This window comes from Armigeres subalbatus, chromosome 2 (genome assembly GCF_024139115.2).
Source record: "Armigeres subalbatus isolate Guangzhou_Male chromosome 2, GZ_Asu_2, whole genome shotgun sequence".
Classification (NCBI taxonomy): domain Eukaryota; kingdom Metazoa; phylum Arthropoda; class Insecta; order Diptera; family Culicidae; genus Armigeres; species Armigeres subalbatus.
Window position 1 is genome coordinate 229,130,463 of NC_085140.1, and position 26,391 is coordinate 229,156,853.

Sequence of the window (26,391 nt, forward strand, 5' to 3'; positions counted from 1 at the left end):
AAAACACAACATTTCGGCAAATCGCGCGATCGTTCTGCCGTCCGAAACAAGAGCCAACTCGCACTGAACTAATTAACTTTATTACCGACCGCGCAATGCAAAACTAGAGATGTCGCAAATTAATCGATTACTTCGATTAATCGATTCATCATTGTGATAATCGATTAATTTTGAATCGATTATTACCCAACGATTAATCGATTCAATAATCGAGAGGAATCGTGAGTTATCGATTAGTTACTAATCGATTAATCAGAATTTTACGACATCATAAGGATGTCGAAAATTAATTGATTATTTCGATTAATCGATTCATCGTTGTGATAATCGATTAATTTTGAATCAATTACTATACAATGATTAATCGATTCAATAATCGACAAGAATCAAGAGTAATCGATTAGTAACTAATCGATTAATCGGGATTTTACGACATCTCTATGCAAAACCCAACATTTCGGCAAATCGCGCGATCGTTCTGCCGTCCGAAACAAGAGCCAATTCGCACTGAACTGATTAACTTTATTACCGGCCGCGTAATGCAGAACACAAAATTTCGGCAAATCGCGTGATCGTTCTGCCGTCCGAAACAAGAGCCAACTCGCACTGAACCTGGTGTGAGTGATCGGTAATGAGGTGCACAAATTATGCGTAATAGCCTATTCAGATTACGCCATTAATGACATAATAATTGGCGTTTCAGGGTAAATACGCTTTATGATGTCATTATTTACGTAATATTCCATACATTTTGCGCTGTCAAAAGATACCCGCTAAAAAGAGTCAAAAAGAATTTATTACGAACAATTATTACGAGAGAGCTTTCGTTCTAACTGGGATGCAGGGAGAAATTCAACAAAACAAAACTGACAAGCGTCACGCTCTCTTTGCCAGAGAGAAAATTCTCTCTGTTTTCATTTCGTTTCGTAGTTGACAGTCATGCTCTTTCTGTCGCAGCAGGGTCGAATGCATGTTAGATGGAAATCTTCTGAGCGCTGAAGAATAACTCGGATTGTGATGGTTTTGTGGAAAGCATTTTATATGCTGAAAAATATTGATGATAATTATTTATTCTCCACTTATTCAACATGAATTGTTTAAAAAACAGATGCTCTCTAGAATTAACATGAAGTATTTAACTTAAACCTAGATTTAATAGAACAAATCGAATAAATTTTCAAAGTTCAAGGGCCAATGCGGAAGACAATTTAAAACGTAGGAATGGTTGTAAAACGATAATATTTGATGAATAAACATGATTTCATAAATTGTTTCAATTCTGCTCCTTGAATGGCTTAATATACTTTGGATTTCAACATTTTTCACGTGGGACAACTGTACGATTTGAATGGGATGTATATATAAAGTAGAATAACCTTAAATAAAACATGGATTGGTAATGCATTAATTCATCCAAAATCCAGTTTAAATTATATCACATTCACACGATTCGATTTTGATAGAAGCTGTATCATTGATTGTCGAGTAGAACGCAATAGGGCACTGCACAGAAAAATCTCTTTCTTTCTTCATGAAATTTGACGTTTACTGGCCTTGTTGTTTTCTAATTTCTTTGCAGCGAAAAAGAGACAAAGCAGTGCGTGCAGTGCCCTATGGTTCAGTTTCCATTTTTGAAAAAAAAAATAGATTGCTGAGTTGCCCTTCATACAATGAGATACTGGTGGAAATACATTTTAGTTCGATAATATTTCTTGAAAATTGGTCCAATCGTCCTTTTTTATTTATTTGTGAGAATTCCCAAAAGTATCAAAATTTTTCTATCAAATCTCCGTTCGATCATAGTACAGAATCAAAATACTTTTTAAACTTAAAAATAAATTGAGGAATAGTCTGATTCCCCGAAGAACGGCGCACCCAACTAATGAATGTAGCTTCGCTAATTATCCTTAATGAGAGCTTCAAATATTCTTCGAAAATCCCTTTTCATATTTTTTTTAATATTTTTTTTTCGTAGAAACTTTGTTCAGAAAAAAATGTTCGATTGTCGCCACACAAATGCTTGATTTCGCAAATTAAATTTTAAAACTCTCCTTGAATTCAACCCTGTATTAGCGTGCAAATGAGGAAACATGGAAACGTCAAGATATATTATCTTGCTGCAGTCTGAACACCTCGTAATAATTGGATACCCTCTCACTTAACAAAGTCATAAATAGCCCAATCTGAATAGGCTATAAAGTGTAATGTGTAAAAAAGTGTAATAATCTTGTATATATAATCACATCAGAGCCCAAGACGAATCGTTTGGTAAGAAAACCTTGCAAATCGGTCCATGCAATTTGTTATACGCCATTTTATGAGACAGATTCGAACAGCTGATCGAAATTTTGAGTGGACGGCTCGGTCTTTGTTTTGGTAAATTTGCATGTAAACCATCATCATTTTGTCATCATCATCATCATTTCATTTCATTTTCGCAAATGTTCCTTGTAAAATGTAAATATTAGTGTTTGGTCTCCTGTCATTTGAGCTTTCTATAAAATGGCTTATTGATAAGAAATGACATACTACAGGATGTCTTCCAGCAGAACCATCAGATAGAAACTGAAGAAATCTCGGGTACTTATTCAAAAGGACGTATGTGATTTTGTAAACAAAGATTCAAATGTCAAATCTGAAGGCACTCCCACGCAAACCAACACCACCAACAGGTAGCCGAAGGCTTCCCTACCTGTGTGTGGTGGTGGTTTGCGTGGGAATCCTAAACAAATCGATGTTTTGTATCCTCCCCAACCTTGGAAAATTTTTCGTGTTTCAAAACACTCAGACTATGACCGCTTTGGTTAGACACTTAACACAGCTTGTGGGGCCCCTAAATGTACAAAAAAAGGTTGGTTTTGGTACATAAGATTTTTGGGGGCCGGGGGCCACGGACCCCTCCCCACTTAATCCGGCCCTGGCCGTACCAAACTGACATTCTACAAACGCTTGTAAAACCGGTAGTACACTGCGGACACGAGTCCTGGAGAATGCTCGTGTAGCATCGACGCGCACTTGGAGTTTTCGAGAGGAAAGTGTTGCGTACTATCCAGACTGCGTGGCTGGCGACGCATAGCGCAGCCATGGACCGAGTTGGATGGAGAAGACTTTTATTTACTTGCACAGGTCACTCCGGCCTTAGTCTGAGGAATAATAATTCTTATATGTGTCCAACTTGTGTGATATATTCTTCAATAAGAGCATTGTCTTTCAATTAATACCATATAGATTTATGGAAGTTTTATGGTGGCACTCTCAAGATCGTTATTACTTAATTAAGAGCACCATAAAACTTTCTCGAAACTATATTATATAGTTGGGAAAAAGTACTCTTGTTGGATAATTTTTCAAAATAAACAGCTTATGATGGACCTAGCATCTCTTAAAACCATTATAAGAGAAAGTAGCATTGACAGGGAATCAATTTTTCTTGGACGCGCATGCAAAACGAGCTACAAAAGAGAACCAACGACAAAGCTTTGTTTTTTCGGAGATAATAATGACAAAGATCCAGAACATTTCGTCATATAATAAGACAATTTTGTTGCTAACTTTTCATCCAGTTATTTTGCATTACCTATCTCTACAGCAAATATCGGTTTTATGCTATTATAGTTTCTGCTTTTATGGAAATATTTGAGAATCTAACTATGATTACCATTATGTGATGCCTTTATTAATCTTTAATAAAACTTGAATAAATCCAAATAGAATTTAACATGTTACTTGGGAGCATCTCAATAAAAGGCATTCAAAATTTAGAGAAATATCACAAAATAAAGAAATACATAGAAACCATTGTCACATAGGACGTGTTGTAGATTTTACCGCCCTGTAAAACTTTTTTTACACGTTATAGACAAATGAATGATTGATTCATCGCTGTTTTTTTATTCCCAACTTTTTCAAGGTACGAATACCGACTGCAAATGATTCATCCGAATTCATCAAAAATAATTCAACGAGAATTTGTATCTGATTTTGAAGTTGGCGAGTGCTGGGGATACAACAGATTTTGTCGACTTGAAGCACTAGCCGAGGAGGGATATTTAAATACTATCAATGATACTATCGAGCTGCGGTTCCAAGTACGGCCAACTACATTTTATCATAAATGTCGTGATCAACAGTGGTACATAAACAATCTTCTGAGAACACAAGCACTTCACTTAACAGAGATCAAGACTTTGAGTGAGCGCCTGAATCGAACGGAAAGAATATTGGGACACAATAATACGAAACAAACATCTTCCATTGTAGAAGAAATCGCTCCCCATAAGTCGCACAGTGCATCCGATGCCATTTCGTCATCTTCGTACAATAATCGTAAAGCAGATAGCAAATCCGTGATAAAATTCAGCTCTAGCAACACAAAACGTCCGTCAAGCAACGAGTCCACTAAAAGTCTTAGAAATTCTTCACACACAAACTATGGCCACACATCTACAGGTACCTAGAAACGTTTTGTCGGTCATACGTTAAGGATTTCTGTAATGCTTTATTATATTGTAGATGAATTTAGTGCACTTCTATTATCGTCGCTACAAATGCAATCATACAACGCAACCGCCAGGAATGCAGCACCATCTTCCAATGGTACCGAACCTAAACCGAAGTCACTTATTAAAGTCGGATCAACTTATATAACGGGTGTGCCAGCAAAAAATGCTCATCTATTAGTTTCGCAATCATCGCCAAATTTACAGTCCAACAATAGCACTTCTGGAACGGAATCGGTGAGGATTACTTATAGCGTAATTATATCCACAATTCCATAATCGTAGTTGTGTATGTGGTCTATATATATATTAAGGTGGCTCAAAAAATACTTTTTCAAATTTTTTGATGGGCCGCCCTCTTATTCAGTTCTATTTGATGCCCTGATGTTCTGGACAAAATTTCAGCCAAATCGGTCAACGTTTGGGCAGTGCTAAACTCGTTGGAAGTTTATATGGAAAAATGTATGCAGAAACATCCAAAAACAGTGATTTGCAGTTGGACGGCACAATTTACGATCAAAAACCATGATACTCATCCAGTTCTTGTAGAATTAAATGCAGAATGTTATGCTGAAAACCGCGAGAAGATTAGATTTTATTAGGCAAAGATATTAGCATTTTACTGGAGTATTGTAGGGGTGAATTTATTTCTTTTCAAAGGTAAAAGAAACGAAATTTGCTCAAACCCCACTTCAGAGAAATGCTAATAACTTAGCCGGGCAAACTCTAATTTTCTCGCGGCTTTCAGCATAACATTCTGTATGAAATTCTTCAAGATCTGATAGAGTATCATGGTTCTTGATCGTAAGTTGTGCCGTCCAACTGCAATTCACTGTTTTTGGATGTTTCTGCATACATTTTTGCATATAAACTTCCAACGAGTTTAGCACTGCCCAAACGTTGACCGATTTGGCTGAAATTTTGTCCAGAGCACCAGGGCATCAAATAGAACTGAATAAGAGGGCGGCCCATCAAAAAAGTTGAAAAAAGTTTTTCCCATACTAATTTGAGCCACCCTAATATATATATATACACTGAGGAAAATGGACGTATGGTTTTCAATCAAACGCCTTATGAAAATTTGCCACAAGGAATCGTTATGAATTTCAATATGTTGCCTTATGAATGATGATTTTCATTTGAAAAAAAGAGAAGTGCGGCAGACTGGGTTCGAACCATGGACGTCGGGGTTGGGAGGCCAGTATGTAGACCACACGCCCATCGACGCTTGATTACTCGGGAAGGTAACTGCGTATAAGAAGCACTGTTGGTGGAATAATCAGTTGAAGATTCATAAGGCGCCAGTTATGAATTTCGATAGTCCACTTCGCTGAGTGTATATATATATATATGTATATATATATATATATATATATATATATATATATATATATTGTGGTGTGGTACATAAGAAATGGTTGGAATTATGGTGTACTCTTTTCTTGGAAATGTTTTATTTAGGTATTGGTTTTTTTAATCTCATCTAATTCATGCATTGTGTATTTGTATTTTCCAATGAAATATGACCCTCACTGCAAAGTCATCTCCATTTCAATAAGCAAATTCGAACGTTTTTTTTCCATTTGATATTCCAAACAGGATGAAGATTTTGTTTCTGATCGCAACGAGCTTAACAATACCGATAGAAGTAATCGTAAATTAAACACTGCCGATATACATATATCTTATGATGATGCCAGTTCTGGCGACTTTAACGAAGTAGATGCCGAAGAAATTTTATCAGGAGAAAATGATGTTGAGTATGCCGAACTATCCATGACTCAAAGATTGCCAACAAAGCCGAATAACAATTCCATCGAATCAAGTAATTCTATCAGTGCCAGTCAGTCTACTGTTGTCAGCGGTGCAGTAGCAGAGGATACGACCGCCCTGGACGAAGAACTTATGTTGCTAACATTGTTTGATGATTCGACTTCTTTAAATGACAGTAGCTCTTACCTAAGTAACCAAACAAGTGCGTATAATCATATGGTTAATAATAATTGATCTAACGATATCATGATTTTCCATACAGATCGCACATCTCTTCGTCAGCCAGTGATATCTGCCAGTGTGTTCGAAAGCTTGTTGGAACCACCGAGATTGAATGCTATACCACTAACTGTTCAGGATTCTGATTCGACGACGGAGAGCAATTCAAATTGTAAGTAACTTTGGTGCAAAAATGATTTTGTATTTGTTGGTAGGGCAAGTTGGGACACTATGGGTCACGGGTCAGCGCCATTTTTGTGCCATATATAAATTTAATGCAGATGTAATACCTTTATAAGAAAAATTCCAAATAAGTTTCACTTATTTGTAACTTGTTTTGAGAGTGAAATTTCATTTTAGTAAGGTATGGCGAGTTAAAATATTTTACAGCTATGTTTCTTATGCATATTTACATATATTTTATAAAATGTGTGATCTCGTTAAACAGTGTAAAAATTTTAACGTCTTTCAGACGCGCCACCACAAACCATTTTCCGACGGTCTTCGAAAAGCGTCTTGTTATTTTGCAAACCACAAATCAATTTCCGACGGCCTTCAAGACGCGGCTTGTGATTTTGCAAACCACAAACCAGTTTCCGACAGTCTTCCGGACGCGTCTTGTAATTTTGCAAACTAAAATATATCAATCTCCACTAGACTGGCCCAGCCTAGTATGGGGAGAAAAATAAGTCGTCGAATTCTCCGGGGCATCCCCCAGGATTTTGTATTTGGGTAAGAAAATCACTCTCTGAAAATTTTAGCCTGATCGATTGTTGCATAAGCTGACGCATTTGATCTCAAGTTAATATGGGGATTTCAGCCGAAATATATGGGAAAATACACCTCTGTTACTATTTCGTCCAGGAAATTGGATGGAAGAGCCCGATTGAGCCCAGATTTGCAGGAAATGAAGTTAACATGCCAATGAACAATTCTACTATGATTAAATAAACTTTAAGTTAGTTTTTGGCTGATTTATTTGGAGTTGGGTTTAGCAGTTTGAAATTTATCAATTGCCATGAAAACATACGCATGTAATTATCAGAGAGTGATTTTCTTACCAAAAGGCAAAATCCTGGGGGGTGCCCCGTAGAATTCGACGACTTTTTGTATCCTGGGCCAGTCTACTCTCCACGATATAACCACTTCAATTAATTTCACCTCATGAAATCAGTGACAGGATCCAAAAAATAGACTGGCAGGATCGCCAAAATGTGTGGCCCTAAATAGCCGGAACAAAATTATAACAGCGACTACACTACAAACTTCGAAAAAAGATTCTCCTTCGACCCGAAAATCGCTTGATTTCGTCTCATCGAAACGAAAAGTACGAACCCTGATTAGGGAAAATAACACCTTTGGCAGGTTTTGTTCTATTATTGTCAGGGGGTTTTCTATAACTAATTATGCTCAAATTTGGTCGAAACATTCTTTGCATATCTCGCGCTAGGTTCATAGGGCGTAACTGTATTGATCGATTTTTCTTAATCGATTTTATATTTTGGTAATAACTCAATTGTTTCAAAAGTTACAACCGTGATTATTAATTCTGGTGCAAGATACAATCATCCTTTATCACACTAAACCATTAAATCATCGACAAACTAGCGCAATTCAATACAATAATTAAAAGAAAACATCGACGGAGAGAAATTGATCAATACAGTTACGCCCCTATGAAACTAAGCGCGAGATATCAAAGAATATTGTGGCCGAATTTCATAAAATTTGGTCAACAAAAACCCCCTGACAATAATAGAATAAAACCTGCCAAAGCCGTCATTTCCCCTACTAGAAATCAGTTTAATTTTTCGCATATTGAGTGATATTGACCACAATACAAATGAGCTGCAAATAGGGTGACCATATGGTATACATGTCCTCCTTTTCTATTAAAAATTAGATATCCTCCTTTTGCGCTACAATGTCCTCCTTTTTGGAAATTTTGAGAAAACAGTTGCATGAACAGCGCCGTAGCGTGTGGTTAGCAAGGTTGGCCCCCGCCAAGGGCGCCAGGCTTTAGGGGGGCGCCGAAATCCAGAATTCCGCTGGTGCAAAATAATACAGATTTAACCTCTTACCACGATTCTCTCGGGGACTACATTCATAATAAATCGTTTGACGTATTTTCAGAAGGCCCTGTTCCTCCAAAAACTCCAAAAATTACCGAATGGTAACACAGTATTTCCCTTGAATTTTCATCATTCAATCAAAATCTCAGGAATGGTATAGGTTTTTTCAGTCTGTTACTTCTATTATTTATTCAATCAGCATTGAATCAGCTCAAAATCACTGTTCCTACTCATACCTCTTTAAGTAATAATTTTTGGTACTGGATAATCAAGGAAGCCTAATATCCTTCGTTTTCAACATTTTTATCGCAAAACATAATAATAGTTCAAAGTTTGAAAACTTAATAAAATAGATTCAACTAGCTCGTAGAGAGATGATGGAGATAATCCATTGCTTACAATTACGCCTTCATATGACCAGAGAGCTAGATATGAGCAATGTTAATGGAAAGTGACCACAATTCTAGGGGGGCTAATTTGGTCCTAGGTGGGGCTATAGCCCCCCCTAGCCCCCCTGTAGTTACGCCAATGGGTGAAACACAGAGTAGACTAAAAAAGCGTAAATCAAATACATATAGTTTTTGGTCGCGACTAAAAAATTCAAACCTTTATCTAATACCGTGGACCCCCGATAATTTGAACGGTACCTCATTCAAATTAACGGGGTTCATTTTTAATTTGAACTTCTGGTTACTCTATTTGCATCAGAAAAACTTGTTTATGGCTGCTCTCTTTGCTGGTTTGTTTTGATTCTGCATTCCGTTTCACGATGCTCCATTTTTCTTTCCTCGATTCCACGTGTTAAATGACGTTTGAACCATTTTTAATTTGAACGATGTTCAAACGAACGGGGTTCAAATTAAAAAGTGTTCAGATTAAAAGCGGTCATATTACCGGGGGTCCACGGTAATAGATATTCGGAAGTACTGATGGGAAATTTGTGTCAATTTGAGCTAAATTAGCTCATTTTATGCAGACAAACTATGCGATCGCATTTGACCCAGTGTAATCTTTATAAACTGGTAAAGGTTTATGGGGTAAGTATATGAAATGATGGTATGCTGAATATAAGAATATGCATCGAGGAATTTCATAAGGACTTTCGTCAAAGTTGAAATTTATTGGTTCAACCAAAACAACCAGTGCCACCAAACTACCGTCACTCAAGACCCACTCCAAAAATGTATATATCTTGATCCGAATAGGCCCGTTGGTTATTCTGGCCATCAATCAGTACACTCCGAAATTGTTTTGTTCTTGATACAACTTGGACCAATCGCTATTTTCACAATCAACCAATTCACTCCAAATTTGAAGTTCATTGAAAGATCAGTAGTCACTCTGGAGTTGGATTTTTCGTCATCCGAAGGTCATCCAATCCACTCCATAAAAGGGTTCTTCTTGATGTGACTAGGTTAGATAGCAATCAAACTACGGACTGGTACAATTGAGAGCTATTTTATTGACCTAATTAAATCCTATTTTTTTCGAGAATCCACGCACTGCTGGATCTAGTTTGTTTTACTTACATTGGTTTATTGAATCTTTCAGAAAAGCGTTAAATTTCAGGGGATTTCTAGAAATGTTCTGGTCTTTTAATAACCCTTACTTTCTACCAGGGATTGAACTTATCATTTCATTATCATTTAGTATTCAGCCAATAGCTCATTCCAGAGGCGGAATCCCGAAAAGTGTTGTATGGCGGACTTCTAGCGCTGATTCCCCTCTACAACTTTGTCTAAGGGTACATTGCTCTATATCTAATATTAACAGCGTGAAACGCTAGGATCACTCAATATACCAAATGATAATAAGTGTTATTATCATTTAGTATATCAATAAGATGATGCTTGACTCAAGTGTCCAAAATTTAAAAATAAATATAATCTTAACCATATCAAAAACTAAGAATCGATCGATGTTTTTTATGTCCTTCTTTTTCAACCAAATGTCCTTCCTTTTCGCTACGATTCGGGTGAATTGTCCTCCTTTGAAAAAATTTCATATGATCACCCTAGTTGCAAAGGCAAAAAATCCCTTGGCAACCCATGCGTGCAGTGCTATCGTCTTAAAAAAAAATCCCTCATCAGCTGGGGCCATGCAGCTTGCCATGCAGTGTTTGTCTTTAAGAAAACAGTATACGAACGTCTTGTTTGCATAATAAAATCAGTGTTGGTATAATCTTCTTCTATATACATAAAAATGAATTTCTGTCTGTCTGTGCCTTATAGACTCGGAAACTACTGAACCGATCGACGTGAAAATTTGTATGTGGAGGTTTTTGCGGCCGGGGAAGGTTCTTAAGATGGTTCGAGACCCCTCCCCGCTTTGGAAAGGGAGGCTCCCATACAAATGAAACACCAATTTCTTCATAACTCGAGATCTAATCAGAAAATAAATTTTAGGCGAAACGAAGTTCGTCGGGTCTGCTAGTAGTTCATAAAACTCAATCATTGAGCGCTCCCGTGTGAACTAATTCGTTTGCGAGTTTAAAGGAATGCATCACGTCTGAGTTTTTCATGCTAAAGCGGATCATTTAACTCATTTCCCAAAAATTCATTTCGCACCAAAAAGTGTTTAAAAACAATTTGGGGAAAATTTATTGTTTACACACGCAAGAGTATCCATTGTTCTATGTGTTGAACGTTAATTCACTGTTAATTTACGAAGGAGAACAAAAGAAAACATACGATGATTCAACTCATCCATGTTTTTTTTAGGTGCTGAGTTGGGTGCGTTTCAACGGTTTCAACTAACGTTTGATTTGAATCGTTCATGAGTTTTGAGATTTTGAGTTTTTCCCAACACTGAATAAAATATTGTTTTGCCTATCTCGTATACTAAGAATACGGAAAGGCTTTAGGATCACTTCAAAACCGAACTTTTTATAGACGCGTAATGCGGACTAGCTGTTTCGTGTTGACTCGTGTTGGCTCGAACGGTCATTGCGTTCCGGAGTTATTGAAAAATCTTTTTTTAAAGCGAAATTAAAATGATTTTTTTTCAGAAGTTGCTTAAGAAAAGTTCAGAAGCTTCACTTCATTATCTCGAATTCCTTCGGAAATTCTATAAGAACTTATTTCAAATCCCACAAATTCCTGAAGAAGGGAAGTATCTAAGAATGTCTAAATTAATTCCTAGAAAAATTTCCAAGACAACTCTTAGAAGAATTTTCAAATGAATTTCTATAGGAATATCTGACGAAATTTCCTATGGAAGGGAAATTCCTTAAGAAATTTCCGAAGGAATTCGTAAATTATTTCATTTTTAACTGCAAAATATCCGAAAAAATCCTGACATTTTTCTGGAGTGTAGTGACTTGAGCTCACCCTACTGTCATCGCCTATCTCTCCAATGGGAAAAAATGGTGGCTAACATCTCTGGGGTTAGCGCGTGGTGGGCCCCACTGACAATTCAAAATTAGTAAACAAAAACATCATTTCAGGACTAGTTTTCTATGATGGAGTAATTGTTGTTGAGCGATTTGAATGAATTTATTACTATTATCGTTATGTACCACGAATTCCGTGCCGTGAAAAATGTGTTCGATTTTCAATTTAATTGTTATAAGACCGTAATTCAACACAACACGGTTAGTACGGTGCAAAACAAATTTGAATATTTGTTAACAATATTGTATCAGAAAATAACGCCCACAGCAAAATAATAACGTGAATTTTATGCTGGAGCCAGAAGCATAGCTGTGTGTCATCCGGCTGCTTGAGCTACTCGGTAATATAACCGAACCCTCTGGAAGGGTTCTCAGCATAGAGTATACTGTGTTAGATGTCTAAGGATGTACTGAGTAAATAAAGTTAGTTGATTTATGACCATGAACTGAAACAGTCGTTTTTATAATGTTGTTGAAAAGCCGATTATTACAGTGGCGACGAGGATGAAATAGGCGTTTTATCGTGCGTGCGCTGCACGCAATTGTTTTATATTCTCACGACCGCCGGCAATGGTGCTTTTTGTGTGATTTTTCCTCCGGAGTAAGTTGATGTGGTGAATGGTGTTACTCGGACCATTTTTTTTGTTTTCCTCACCATTTTAAAACTTTTACCAGAGTAATGCATATAGCCATTTTGTAGATTTTAGTGTGTTTTTTTGTTTTGTTTTGGTGTATAGCATTGCGTGAAAAATCGCTTTTGCCTGTGATATTGGCGCTAACCATTTTATTTTACACTATTTTTGGCTCCCTGTGCACAACTAATTTTGAGAGTCAATTTTATTTATCTCCCTTAAAACAAAAGGAAAGTGCGCTGTTTAGAACCAGTGTAGTGATCAACTGTGGCATTGAAGCGGTGTAAGAGGTAAATCGGCAATAATAGCACAACTGCGGATTTTCAAACTGTTTAAGTGCGGCTCGGTGTATGGTGCCGAATTTGTATACTTTACGACTGCATTTTGTTTTTTTCCTACTGCTGTGGTAGTGCGGTTGTTGCTGTTGTCAAACCGGCTGAAAGTGATGCAAAAAAAACGACCTTTTACCAGTTGATGACTTGTTTGCGCGGAAAGGGAACGATTTGTTTTCAATTGAGGAAGCTGTTTACGTTTAACCTGTGTTACGTGCCATGGAGAGATTTGAAAGATAATTTGTGTTGCGGTAAATATTCCATGCCGTCGTTTTGGCTTGTTTTTAAAGGCTGCATCGAGCGGCCGGATGATTTCGGTGGATAATCATCAATCGCCACCTGCCTGTTCGTCGTTTTGTTTTGTAAGAACAAGATTTCAACTGAACCAAACAAAATCCAGAAACGATATAGAGTGCGTGTTTAAGGATTCCGTTGCAGATTATTCGGTTTATTTTCATTTGTGGACAATTTCTTATTTGATGGGCCGTTGTTTCAGAAGGTTGCACATACAAATCTTACTGCACAAGCCACTACAGGCTTAGAAATTTTCCTGAAAAGAATATTCGATCAACATAGAGGGTTGTAGTGAATAGACACAGAAAGAACAGTAATCGATAGTTATGTTTCTGTAAAAAAAAAGTTTACTTTTTATTAGGATTGAAGTATAAAATTGTTCAGTATATTTTTAGCATGAAATTTCGATTTTGTGAATTAGAAAATAATAATTTGCGTTCTGAAAATTATAACTAGCAAATATGAATCAATATTAAATTGCTTATGGAACTATATATTAGGTAATAGAATATTTTAACTAAGGGGAAAGGAGTTGTAGTGACATGAGCTACTCGGTAATATAACCGAACCCTCTGGAAGGGTTCTCAGCATAGAGTATACTGTGTTAGATGTCTAAGGATGTACTGAGTAAATAAAGTTAGTTGATTTATGACCATGAACTGAAACAGTCGTTTTTATAATGTTGTTGAAAAGCCGGTTATTACATGGAGGAATTCTTGCGAGATTTTGCAATCCTTTAGTGGAATTTTTGAAGGAACTTCCGGAAAGTGTTCAAAGAATTATTTAATAAATTTTCGAAGGCTTTCCCGTATTCCTAAAGTAATCTGCCGCTAACCGCAAGTCGAGCACATCTGTATATGGGTCTCCATATACAGATGTGCTCGACTTGCGGTTAGCGGCAGTAATGCCCATAGACATTCCTAAGGGTGTACATATTAAAATTTAAAAAAAACAAATCTTTTTTCTTAGGCACGTGCCCTATTGTGGCTCTATTTATATTCGCCGATGGTTTACATTCAGAATGAATAACAGCTTTTAAATATATTTTCAGCAGCTGCTACAACATCAACTAATGAAGACGACAACAATTTAGCATGGAGTACTCAGGTAAGACATTTAATTAAATGACAGATTATACAATTGAAACATTTGGTTATTTGGAATATAGGGAAAATGACTATTTGGCCAGTATCCCCTATTCCTGTCTCAAACATTTAGTAATCGGAAGCTTTACAACAGAATTACTAGCTTTTTAGAACATGGCTCATCTGTAGGTTTTTAGTGATGAATGTCCCGGCGGGGGAACAAACCTTTTTTGCCTTTCTCGTATACTAAGTATACGTAAAGGCTATAATTTCACTCCAAAACCAAACTTTTGATAGAAGGCTCGGAGACCCATAGTGTTATATACAAATCGACTCAGCTCGACGAATTGAGGTGATGTCTGTTTGTGTGTATGTATGTATGTGTGTGTGTATGTGTGTATGTGTACAAATTTTGTAGACACACTTTTTGGAACTTAGCATTACCCGATTCACTCGCAACAAGTTGCATTCGACGGGGAATGCGGTCCCATTGTTTGCTATTGAAAATTGGCCTGATCGGACTTTGCATTTCGGAATTATTGAAAAATCATTGTTTTTTCCCAAGGGTCCCCCCTTGGAAAAAAATTTCAAAATCGAAAAAAATTTTTTTTTTTCAAGAATGGTGGGAATGCATAGTAGTTAATGCAAAAACATGCAAAATGATAGAAAATATGCGATCTATCCCCCTAAAGTGCTTTTTTGACCTTTCCTATGTGATTTTTTTCAATACATTTTACGATGCACGAGAAAGGCATCATCGCCGCTAGGTGGATTAATCTGGGTTTTTTTATTTATTACCAGCACAGGCCGGAGTGACCTGTGCAATACATAAAAGTCTTCTCCATTCTGCTCGGTCCATGGCTGCACTTCGCCAACCACGCAGTCTGCGGAGGGTCCGCAAATCGTCCTCCACCTGATCGATCCACCTTGCCCGCTGTGCACCTCACCTTCTTGTTCCCGTCGAATCGTTGTCGAGAACCATTTTCATCGGATTACTGTCCGACATTCTGGCTACGTGCCCGGCCCACCGCAGTCGTCCGATTTTCGCGGTGTGAACGATGGATGGTTCTCCCAACAGCTGATGCAATTCGTGACCTCCTTCACGTACCGTCCGCCATCTGCACCCCACCATAGATGGTACACAGCACTTTTTTTTCGAAAACTCCCAGTGCGCGTTGGTCCTCCACGAGCATCGTCCAGGTCTCGTGTCCGTAGAGGACTACCGGTCTAATAAGCGTTTTGTTGAAAGTCAGTTAGTTACGGCGGCGAACTCTATTCGTCACCACCGATAGAAACTCGTAGTGGGTGGCTTACATTGACTTCTCTTGAGCCTCTTCCTATCATGTACTTCGTCTTCGACGTGTTGATGGCTAGTCCAATCCATTTAGCTTGGCTTTTCAGTCTGATGTAGGCTTCCTCCATCCTCTCAAAGTTACGTGCCATGATATCAATGTCGTCGGCGATACCAAATAACTGGACGGACTTCGTGAAAATCGTACCACTAGTATCAATCCCTGCCCTTCGTATTACTCCCTCCAAAGCGATGTTGAATATCAGACACGAAAGACTATCAGCTTGCCGTAACCCTCTGCGCGTTTTCGAAGGGACTCGAGAATGCCCCTGAAACTCGAACTACGCACATCACCCGATCTATCGTCGCCTTGATCAATCGTATCAGTTTATGCGGAAATCCGTTTTCGTGCATTAGCTGCCCTAGCTGGTTCGATCGATTGTATCATATGCGGCTTTGAAGTCGATAAATAGATAATGTGTGGGCACGTTGTATTCGCGGCATTTCTGTAATACCTGACGTACGGCGAACACCTGATATGTGGTAGAGCGTTCACCCATAAATCCCGCCTGGTACTGCCCCACGAACTCTTTTGCAATTGGGTCCTAAAATGAAGAATCAATATTCGATTTTCTTTCAGGGGCTTTGTTGTTTTTCAGCCGGCCAATCTCCTTCTGGATTTCCTGGAGATTTGGAGCCGGAAGTCGCATGTCCTGCGCGCGTGCTCCTAGGTTCATTACCATACCGCCACCGTTGTTTGTCATATCGCCATTCAGGTGCTCTTCTTACACTGCTATAAAAGTTTACACATAAAAGTCTTTGAAGTATGCTCTTTTGACTATAAAGTATTCAATTATAACTTCAAAATACGTTCTTTCATGGGAGAATGGGACTACACATAAAAAGGAATAAATATTACGCACAATTATGACTATCATTTATTCACAAATGAATAGCTTTTATGCACAAAAACAGGAAAAATGTGTAAAACTTATGCTTTTTATGCATCTACTCCTTTTGTGGGTTTTGAGCGCAGGTAACGAGGTAGTGGTCGGATTCAATATTCGCACTGCGGTAAGTGCGTACATTCGTGATGTCGGAGAAGAATTAACCGTCGATTATAACGTGGTCGATTTGGTTTTACGTTACTTGATTAGGTGATTTCCATGTGGCCTTGTGGATATTCTTGCGGGGGAAAGTGCTTCAGACTACCATTCCGCGGGAGGCTGCAAAGTTTATGCATCGTTGGCCGTTTTCGTTCGATACGGTTTGCAGACTATCCGGTCCGATGACCGGTTTATACACCCAATCACGCGTTGGCGCATCTTTCCCAGCACTATGAAGCCGGTTCCCAGTTCGTTGGTGGTGCCACAGCTTTGGTAGAAGGTAGCCGCTCGATGCCCGCTTTTCCACACATTCTGTCCTGTCCAGCAGATTTCCTGCAATGCTACGACGTCGAAGTTGCGGGGATGTAATTCATCGTTATCCTGTCGCAACATGTGAACCTGCGACTTGCAGTTTCATGTTCCAAGCTTCCAATCGTGATCCTTTATTCGTCGCCTAGGTCGTTGCCGATTGTATCGAGTCGTATTATCTTCTATGTCGTTCGTAATGTTTAAAGGCGGCTTATTGGGCCTGCGCAAAACTCCTGTCTCGTCGGAGGGCCGTCGTGTCAGGGCTGTTTAGCGTCCCACCTAACACCAGGACTTGGGCTTGTGCGCTTTGAGCGGCACACGGTCTCTTTTTTGGAGCCTACTTGCGGATACATGCAGTTTTTTATAGAGATTTAACAGGGCCCACTGCCAAACCCCACAACATCCTAGGCAGGCGCCACAACTCGCAGATGGCGTAGGGAGGGATCGTCAAGCCCTTGGACATAGTCCCTGCTACCCCTGCAACCCTACTCCAACCAGAAGTTCCCCGACAGCGGTGTCTCTCCCACACTGTCTGATACACCACAATCTATAGGTACGACATTGGTATCTGGTGCTCATGTGCCCGAATATTATAGTTATCTACCTTCCGCGATGATGCGTTCCGACGCTCATTCCACTATGGTGGCCCGTTGCTGGGTCGTGCGTCAACCTCGTTGTCAACGAGGTTTCTAAGTCAAGTTATCCAAGTATTCGTATATCATGGGGCTAACACGATGATACTTTTGTCCCTGTTTATGTCAAGAAAATTTCCAACCCGAAAACCGGATCGGGAATCGAACCCAGCCATCTTCAGCATAGTCTTGGTTTGTAGCCAAGCATTTTAACACACGGCTAAGGAATGCGCCCAAGGGTTAATTATTCACTTAATAAACTAAATACAACTAAATAACCTGGGGCCTCCTTAGCCGTGAGGTAAGACGCGCGGCTACAAAGCAAGACCATGCTGAGGGTGGCTGTGTTCGATTCCCGGTGCCGGTCTAGGCAATTTTCGGATTGGAAATTGTCTCGACTTCCCTGGGCATAAAAGTATCATCGTGTTAGCCTCATGATATACGAATGCAAAAATGGTAACCTGGCTTAGAACCCTCGCAGTTAACAACTGTGGAAGTGCTTAATGAATACTAAGCTGCGAGGCGTCCCAGTGTGGGGATGTAATTCCAATAAGAAGAAGACAACTAATAAACAAATCACCTTTTTCTTCTCTTAGGGTCGATGGTGGTCGATGTCCACGTAGCTGTTTTTAAGCTGCGTACTCGCTACGTCCACGCAAGGTACCCATCATCAAATGGAGTAATGCACAAGTATACGTGTGCGCGACCACAATTGATGCTGAGTACCTTGTGTGGGCGAAGCGTGCACGCAGTTTAAAAAATGCTTTGTGGGCATTGGCCCTAAGCCTCGATGTCCACGTATCGTCTTTTCAACTCTGCGTGCACACGGCGTCTGGAAAAAAGCGGTAACGCAGCTTTGCAGCGCCGATGCACACCTGCGTTATTTGATGCACACGTGGCGTTGAAAAGACGCTACGTGGGCATCGGGCCTAAGAGTTAAGTGGGCGTGAAATTGATTCTTAGCTTATTAAACTTAATTGCATTAAAATTTTGCTTCTGAAAAAATATCAGAAAAAATTACTCTAGCAGCAATAACTGATGTTCAATCAAAGTTAATTGCATATTGCCGGGGATTAAACCACCAGACTTGGACGTTAATTTACAATGTTATGAAAACTCATATGTGAATATGTACGTTATGTGGAAGATATTGATTTGGAAAATGTATTGGAGGTAACCACTTTTCCTTCGATGAGACTCGAACCCATGACCCTACAGTACGCTAGACTGGTGCTTTTACCAACTAAGCTACGAAGAACCTCCGTCGGCCTTCGCAACCTACACTGCTAAAAAAGTTTACACACAAAAGACTTTGAAGTATGCTCTTTTGACTATAAAATATTCAATTATGACTTCAAAGTACGCTCTTTCGTGGGAGAATGGGACTACACACAAAAAGGAATAAATATTATGCACAATTATGACTATCTTATATTCACAAATGAATAACATTTATGCATAAAAACAGGAAAAGTGTGTAAAACTAATTCTTTTTATGCGTCAAATTTTACTCCTTTTGTGGGTAGTCCCATTCTCCCGGAAAAGAGTGTATTTCTGCCCAAAAGAGCATACTTTCAGCTGTGCGTGTAGAGGCTACTAAACGAGCTCGAGATTCCCAAATTGGACGCATAGTCAAATCTCTCGCAATCCATTTCTCAAGCCAATACTTCCACATCTGTATAGTACACGTCCACATTAGAGGAGCGTGAGTATTTAGAATGTCTGGCGGCTATACACAATCTTCATCAGCAACTGTACTGATCAAGTGAGGTTGTGTAAGCTATTTGCCAGTCGGCCGTCAAGCTCAGACCCGTCCGCATTGCGTAGGCAAGAGCACGCAACTCAGGTTCAGTTCAATCAAAGTTAATTGCCTATTTCCGGGGATTAAAACAGCCGACTTGGACGTTAATTTACAATATTATGAAAACTCATATGTGAATATGTACGTTATGCGGAAGATATTGATAAATGTATTGGAGGTAACCACTTTCCCTTCGATGGAACTCGAACCCATGACCCTACAATACGCTAGACTGGTGCTTTAACCAACTAAGCTACGAAAGACCTCCGTCGGCCTTCGCAACCTAGCGGCTACCGAACGAGCTCGAAATTCCCAAATTGGACCTCCATCGGAACATTGTAAAGAAAAAATAACTGATGTGTTTTTCATGATGTGATTTCATTGGATTCTAGAATAAGAGATCCTTGAAGACACCATCTTGTTTTCAATCGAACCGTCAAAAGCGGTTCCAATTCGAGTTGTTTACTTCGTTCATTCATAAGAAGCCAGCAAAAAGTTCAAGTGATGCCATTATGATTTTCACGATTTCATATATGATATATGATATAGGTATACCTTTTCATACGTTGCCATTTCGACAGTTTTCCACTTCTAGGTCTCTGGTTATAGGGTTGCTAGTTCTACCCCTTTTACTTGTCCTACTACAGTAGTATTTCGTATAACACTGCCTAAAAATTGAGTTCGTTGCTTTAGATTCTACTAATGAAGTAAATCCAGATAATATGATCCTTCTTACTTACGCTGTCCTGAAACACTCAAGGCCATGCAATCGTATAATTGGTCTCTGATTAAAACGAAAATAAATCCTTTCCTTTCCATGGTAGCTGTAGTGAATCGGTAAATCACTACCATATTTTGCATCTTCAAACTTTCATCATACAATTGTTCCAACAACAACAAAAAAAAAAAACCCTGATTAATCCACCTAGCGGTGATGATGCCTTTCTCGCTCGTTCAAATGGGTTGACAAACATATTAGAAAAGTCTAATATAACACTAAATAGATCTTATTTTTCAAATTTGTTTATGGCAGCCCTTACTTTGTACCGTTAAATGCACAAAAACGATCCATAAATAACATCAGAATGTTCCATAAAACGCTACCTCAAATCCAAAAAATAGCTCAGGCTTATCCATAAAGAATAATTTTAAGATCCATAACTAAGCATAACTAAGCTAAAAAAAAAATATATCAAATAATTGTAAAATAAGTATGTACCTTTAAACATGATCAAGAAAAACAATATCATTCCTGCTATTTTCCCATGAACGTATGACAAATGATCCATAAATGTTTGGAAAATTATTCATAGAAAACTACATTTAATAAAAAAAATACAATTTTGCGCAATTTTTATCGTGATTATGATCCATAACTTCGGTGATATGATCCATAATTTTGGTCAATTGACAAACTTTTTCTGTTTTGAAGTCAGAATCCAGCTTAGGCTTCTGGCACCTTCTGAAATAGTATGATTCTTCATCATATAGATAAGAATTCATTTTTTGCTGATGAGCAGTTCCGTTTTTGTCAATGCCATTTAACCACTTTTCAATTAAGATTTACGATTTTGATCCGACTTAATAAAGTCTTAGAAGAATTCTACTAGGGTTGCTTTTCTTCATATAGAGAGCATTTCGGCATTTCTCAGCTCCTCCCACATAATCCGAGTGCTATTTGAAATCTTCAAACAGATATGTTGTCGCTATGAATGGGTTTCCAATTAATTGGTCTCGTGAAGTCCAAGATTTAGGATTCATGTATAGCATGAATTAATTAACTATCAAAAACACAGAAGGTATGCAAACGAAAAGGTACGATTATAGTTAGTTAAAATTTATAGAACATCAAAACCATTTACTAAAATAAATTGTTTTATTTTCAAACTAATTGTTAGCCCAGCCATGTTTTACATATACTGTGCCAATATGAATTATTTGCTGCAACGCCAGGAAGAATGCATTACAGTGAATTCAAATCAAATGTTGAAATTGATTCTGAAGTTGCTTCCATGCACACCAAAACATTATGAATATTAGGTGACATATCTGACATCTGACATTATGACACAAAAGCACATGACGTAAACTCAATCGTATATGTTTTTCAACGTCAGATGATTTAAATATGCCACGGAACCTAAACACAGCACAGGTGCGTTGCCGCACGAATGTACAAGCAACCGATGATCAGTGCAAATTGAGTATAACCTGTTATACTTCGATCATCACATATCCAAGAAGCGGAGAGAGCCAAGGGGTAACGCTTTAGGCTGTCACTCAGCGGGTCTATGTTCGATGCTCATCCTGACTCTCTTTTGTTTAATGTTAAATTTAAACATTTTTAGTTAATACCAATAAATTTTATTCATTTTTTCCATAGCTCAATACCAAATTTTTAAAACGACTTATCTGCAATTTTAAACAAAGATTAAAACATAGATTTGTCAAGTCTGAGAGACGAGAGCACTCCCATGCAATCCAACACCACCAACAGCTAGCCGAAGTATTTACCTATATGTTAGACACACAAGGATGTTATCGATCATTTAGTAATCTGCGTTCGATCATTTAGTAGTTTGTCTATAACTCATTCCAGAGGCTGAATTCCAAAATGTGTTATACGGTGGACTTCTGATGCGAAGGTTTTTCTATATATCTGCCTAATATATCGATGTTTCAATTCCACCATTGAAGGAGTTACAGTGTTAGTTGCAGTGACTTATACCAAATGATAACAAAATTCCAATCATTCAGTATAAGCTACTGCTACTAGCTCTATTACCAGTATAATTGAAACATTGAACTGTTAGGCAGAGTTGTAGATAAACCTTTGAATTAGCAGTCCACCATACTACACATTTTGAAATCTAGCCTCTGGAATGTGTTATTGACAAACTACTAAATGATTGAACGCAGATTACTAAATGATCGAAAACATCCTTGTAGTGTAGATATGTAGCCTACATGGCTTTTAATCGAAATAATGAAACTTTCATGTTACCAATCTAAGAGAAAATTAAATTTCGAACCCGAAAAATCAAACTATTTTCGGCTAAAATGTGTTTTAACGTTTTAATTATCATTTTAAAATTGACGCCCTATATCCCTTGCCGGGTGAAATAAAAAAGCATCATCCGGCCCCCATTTTGTTTACTTATACTGACTAATAATAACTAATAAAAAAAATAATGTTATTAACAGTATAAGTTATTACAAGCTAGTGTTTCATCTCTGTTATTAATTAAATTAATACAATAAACTGTAGGACAGAGCTGTCGAAAAATATTCGCACCAGAAGTCCACCATAAAACACGTTTTGAAATTTAACCTCTGGAATGAGTCATCGAGAAACTAAATGATCGAATTTAGATTACTACATGATCCAAAACATGTTTGGATTGTAGAAAAGTTTGGATACATTTTCATTGACTTGCAAGAATGAAAAATTTTCTCCGAATCCTTCCGAAACTCAGATTCTCCCACATAATCCCAGTGCTATTTGAAATCTTCAAACAGATATGTTGTCACTATATGAATGTTACAATTAATTGGTCTAGCGAAGTCCAAGATTTAGGACTCATGTATAGCATGAATTAATTAACTATCAAAACCACACAGAAGATATGCAAGCGAAAAGGTACGAATATAGTAAGTTAATATTTATAGAAAATCAAAACCATTTACTAAAATAAATTGTTGTATTTACAAACTAATTGTTAGACCATCCATGTTTTTACATATACTGTGCCAATATGGATTGGATTGGTGGATTCAAATTAAATATTGAAATTGATGTTGCTTCCCTGCACACCAAAACACTATGAATATTAGGTGACTTATCTGAATGAATTGACACAAAAGCACATGACGTAAACTCAATCGTATATGTTTTTCAACGTCAGATGATTTAAATATGCCACGGAACCTAAACACAGCAGCCGGTGCGTTGCCGCACGAATGCACAAGCAGCAGATGATCAGTGCAAATTGCGTATAACCTGTTATACTTCGATCACCAATCTTTCAAGAAGTAAAGATAGCTAAGGGGTAACGTTCTAGGCTCTCACTCAGAGAGTCCTGTGATCAACGCTCGTTCGGCTCTATTCTTTTTTTTTCAAAAACATATTTTCTAGTATAATACCAATGAACTTTAAACAATTTTTATTTTCTATAACTCAATACCAAATTTTTAAAACGAATTCTCTGCGTTTGTAAACAAAGATTAGAACATCGATTCGTCAAATCTAAGAGGCGAGAGCACTCCCACGCAATCCAACACCACCAACAGACAGCCGAAGTCTACACCTTTATATCAGGCTACATATCTACACATGTTGTTTAATCGAAATAATTAGACTTACGTGTTGCCAATCTAAAAGTGGCAGTGCGAGTTGGCTCTTGTTTCGGACGGCGGGACGATCGCGCGATTTGCCGAAATTTTGTGTTTTGCATTGCGCGGCCGGTAATAAAGTTAACCAGTTCAGTGCGTGTTGGCTCTTGTTTCGGACGGCAGAACAATCGCGCGATTTGCCGAAATTTTGTGTTTTGCATTGCGCGGCCGGTAATAAAGTTAATTAGTGCAGTGCGTGTTGGCTCTTGTTTCGGACGGCGGAACGATCGCGCGGTTTGCCGAAATTTTGTGTTTTGCATTGCGCGGCCGGTAATAAAGTTAATTAGTGCAGTGCGAGTTGGCTCTTGTTTCGGACGGCGGAACGATCGCGCGATTTGCCGAAATTTTGAGTTTTGCATTGCGCGGCCGGTAATAAAGTTAATTAGTGCAGTGCGAGTTGGCTCTTGTTTCGGACGGCGGAACGATCGCGCGGTTTGCCGAAATTTTGTGTTTTGCATTGCGCGACCGGTAATAAAGTTAATTAGTTCAGTGCGAGTTGGCTCTTGTTTCGGACGGCAGAACGATCACGCGATTTGCCGAAATTTTGTGTTTTGCATTGCGCGGTCGGTAATAAAGTTAATTAGTGCAGTGCGAGTTGGCTCTTGTTTCGGACGGCGGAACGATCGCGCGATTTGCCGAAATTTTGTGTTTTGTTTTGTTTTTCCTTAGGACGGTTCGTAAGTAAATTGATGAATATATTTTATTATTTTTACAGCATATACTGTTATTGACAAACGCTCTATATTGTCGAATAGAGCTCCCTATTATTCACCTTTCCCACTAACACAAATTTTCCTTCCGAGACATCTATGAAGGTAGTATGGGTTCCCTGCATCTTCACTAGTAGATGTTGAACTAACATTCCTTCCCTTCCTTCCGTGATTGTAAGGACGTGGCCAGGTATACAACTGCTACTGTATAGGAAAAGGTACTAATCCCAAGTACCAATTTGCGACAATATACAGTAGATTGCTCAATTGAGCATTGTATAGCCACCCACGATTTGTACAATCACATATGCTATGCTATGCTATGCTTTCGTGTTGCCAATCTAAAAGTAAATTAAATTTCGAACCTGAAAAATCCAACTATTTTCGGTTAAAATGTGTTTTAACGTTTTAACAACCATTTTAAAATTGACGTCCTATATCCCTTGCCGGGTGAAATAAAAAGGCATCATCCGGCCCCCATTTTGTTTACTCGCTTTCGTCAGGGCCATGCGGTGTGTTGGTGATGCTTCCTTCTGCGATATTCATCCGACGGCAAGCGAATGCAGTGCCGTTCGCTCCCGCCGAAATGTGCTTGCATACGCTGATTGAACGCCGCTGATCGAACTCGTATGTAGGGTATGCGAGCGCATGATAGCAAAATAATAGAAAAAATGGGCCTGATTACGTTTAGTAAAGAGAAACGTTATTAATTATTGAACACATTTCTTTTCGTTAAAGGTTACCCAAATAAACACTTATAAGGCGATCATGGCCTCAGTGGAGACAATGGGGTCTTAATAATATTGTTCATCATTGCATTACTTAACGTTTGCTGTACATGAAACGACACGTTGTAATTGTGCCATTATGAATATTAATTGAAAACAATAATTTCTCCAACAAATTGGCTTTCCTACCTATATACTGCCGCCGCAAGCGTAACTGTTCCATATTTTCTTCCATGCAAAATCAATATTGGACGATTATGCTTGCGACGGCAGTATAGTGGAGCTCATTTTACCTCCAAGAAATTTAGATTAATTATTAAGACGAAATGAATCCAATTTCATTTCTAGCAAATTCAAAGTTTGTCTATTTGTTAATGCATTAAAACTATCAATTTCGAATTATCAAATATATATTTTCTTTCATTGATTCAATAATACTTCCAATATTGGCACCGTTACCCTAGCAGAGTGAACTCTGTGGCTTTGAACAAATGCACACATACTAATTTGATAAATCCTGTACGCCTTCGGTTCACTCATACCATGTGAGTTCCGATAGTTTTGTGGTATGGCAAGCGCCTTCCACCCCAGAGGTCAGAAGTTCGAATCTAGGTGTATTCAGTTGAGAACGTTTTGCTATTTTTTTACACGCAAAAACAGTTTTTTGACCATAATTCCAGATTGCGATGAGCTATTGATCTAATTTTCAATAGCAAACAATGGGACTGAATTCCGCGTCGTCTGCAACTTGTTGCGAGCAAATCGGACAATGTGAAGTTCAAAAAAGTGTGTCTACAAAATTTGTACACATACACACATACACACACATACATACATACACACATACAGACATCACCTCAATTCGTCGAGCTGAGTCGATCGGTATATAAAAATCGGCCCTCCGGGCCTCCTATCAAAATTTTGTTTTTGAAGCAATATTATAGCCTTTACGTACACTTAGTGTACGAGAAAGGCAAAAACAATATTTAGTATATCTTTATGATTTTCATTGAACTGTAATCATCAATTTTTTGTCAAAATAGTCAAAGTATTGAAAAGAATCAAGTAACTATTGTATTACATTTTTATTTTTGTTTTTTACTAATTTCGTTTTTTACTATGCCA

At 38.2% G+C, this 26,391-nt stretch overlaps 1 protein-coding gene across 2 annotated transcripts in view; it reads left to right on the forward strand.

Moving 5' to 3' along the window:
• Nucleotides 1-26,391, forward strand: part of LOC134211846 (GATA zinc finger domain-containing protein 14-like) — a 36,528-nt gene that overhangs the window by 5,458 nt on the left and 4,679 nt on the right. The window contains exons 7-11 of one of the 2 annotated variants that reach the window (XM_062689156.1): nt 3,911-4,449; nt 4,513-4,736; nt 6,099-6,474; nt 6,535-6,663; nt 14,264-14,319. In XM_062689156.1, the coding sequence (XP_062545140.1) occupies nt 3,911-4,449; nt 4,513-4,736; nt 6,099-6,474; nt 6,535-6,663; nt 14,264-14,319 (1,324 nt within the window). The remainder of the gene's footprint in view (nt 1-3,910; nt 4,450-4,512; nt 4,737-6,098; nt 6,475-6,534; nt 6,664-14,263; nt 14,320-26,391) is intronic. The other variant, XM_062689157.1, reaches the window with a different exon arrangement.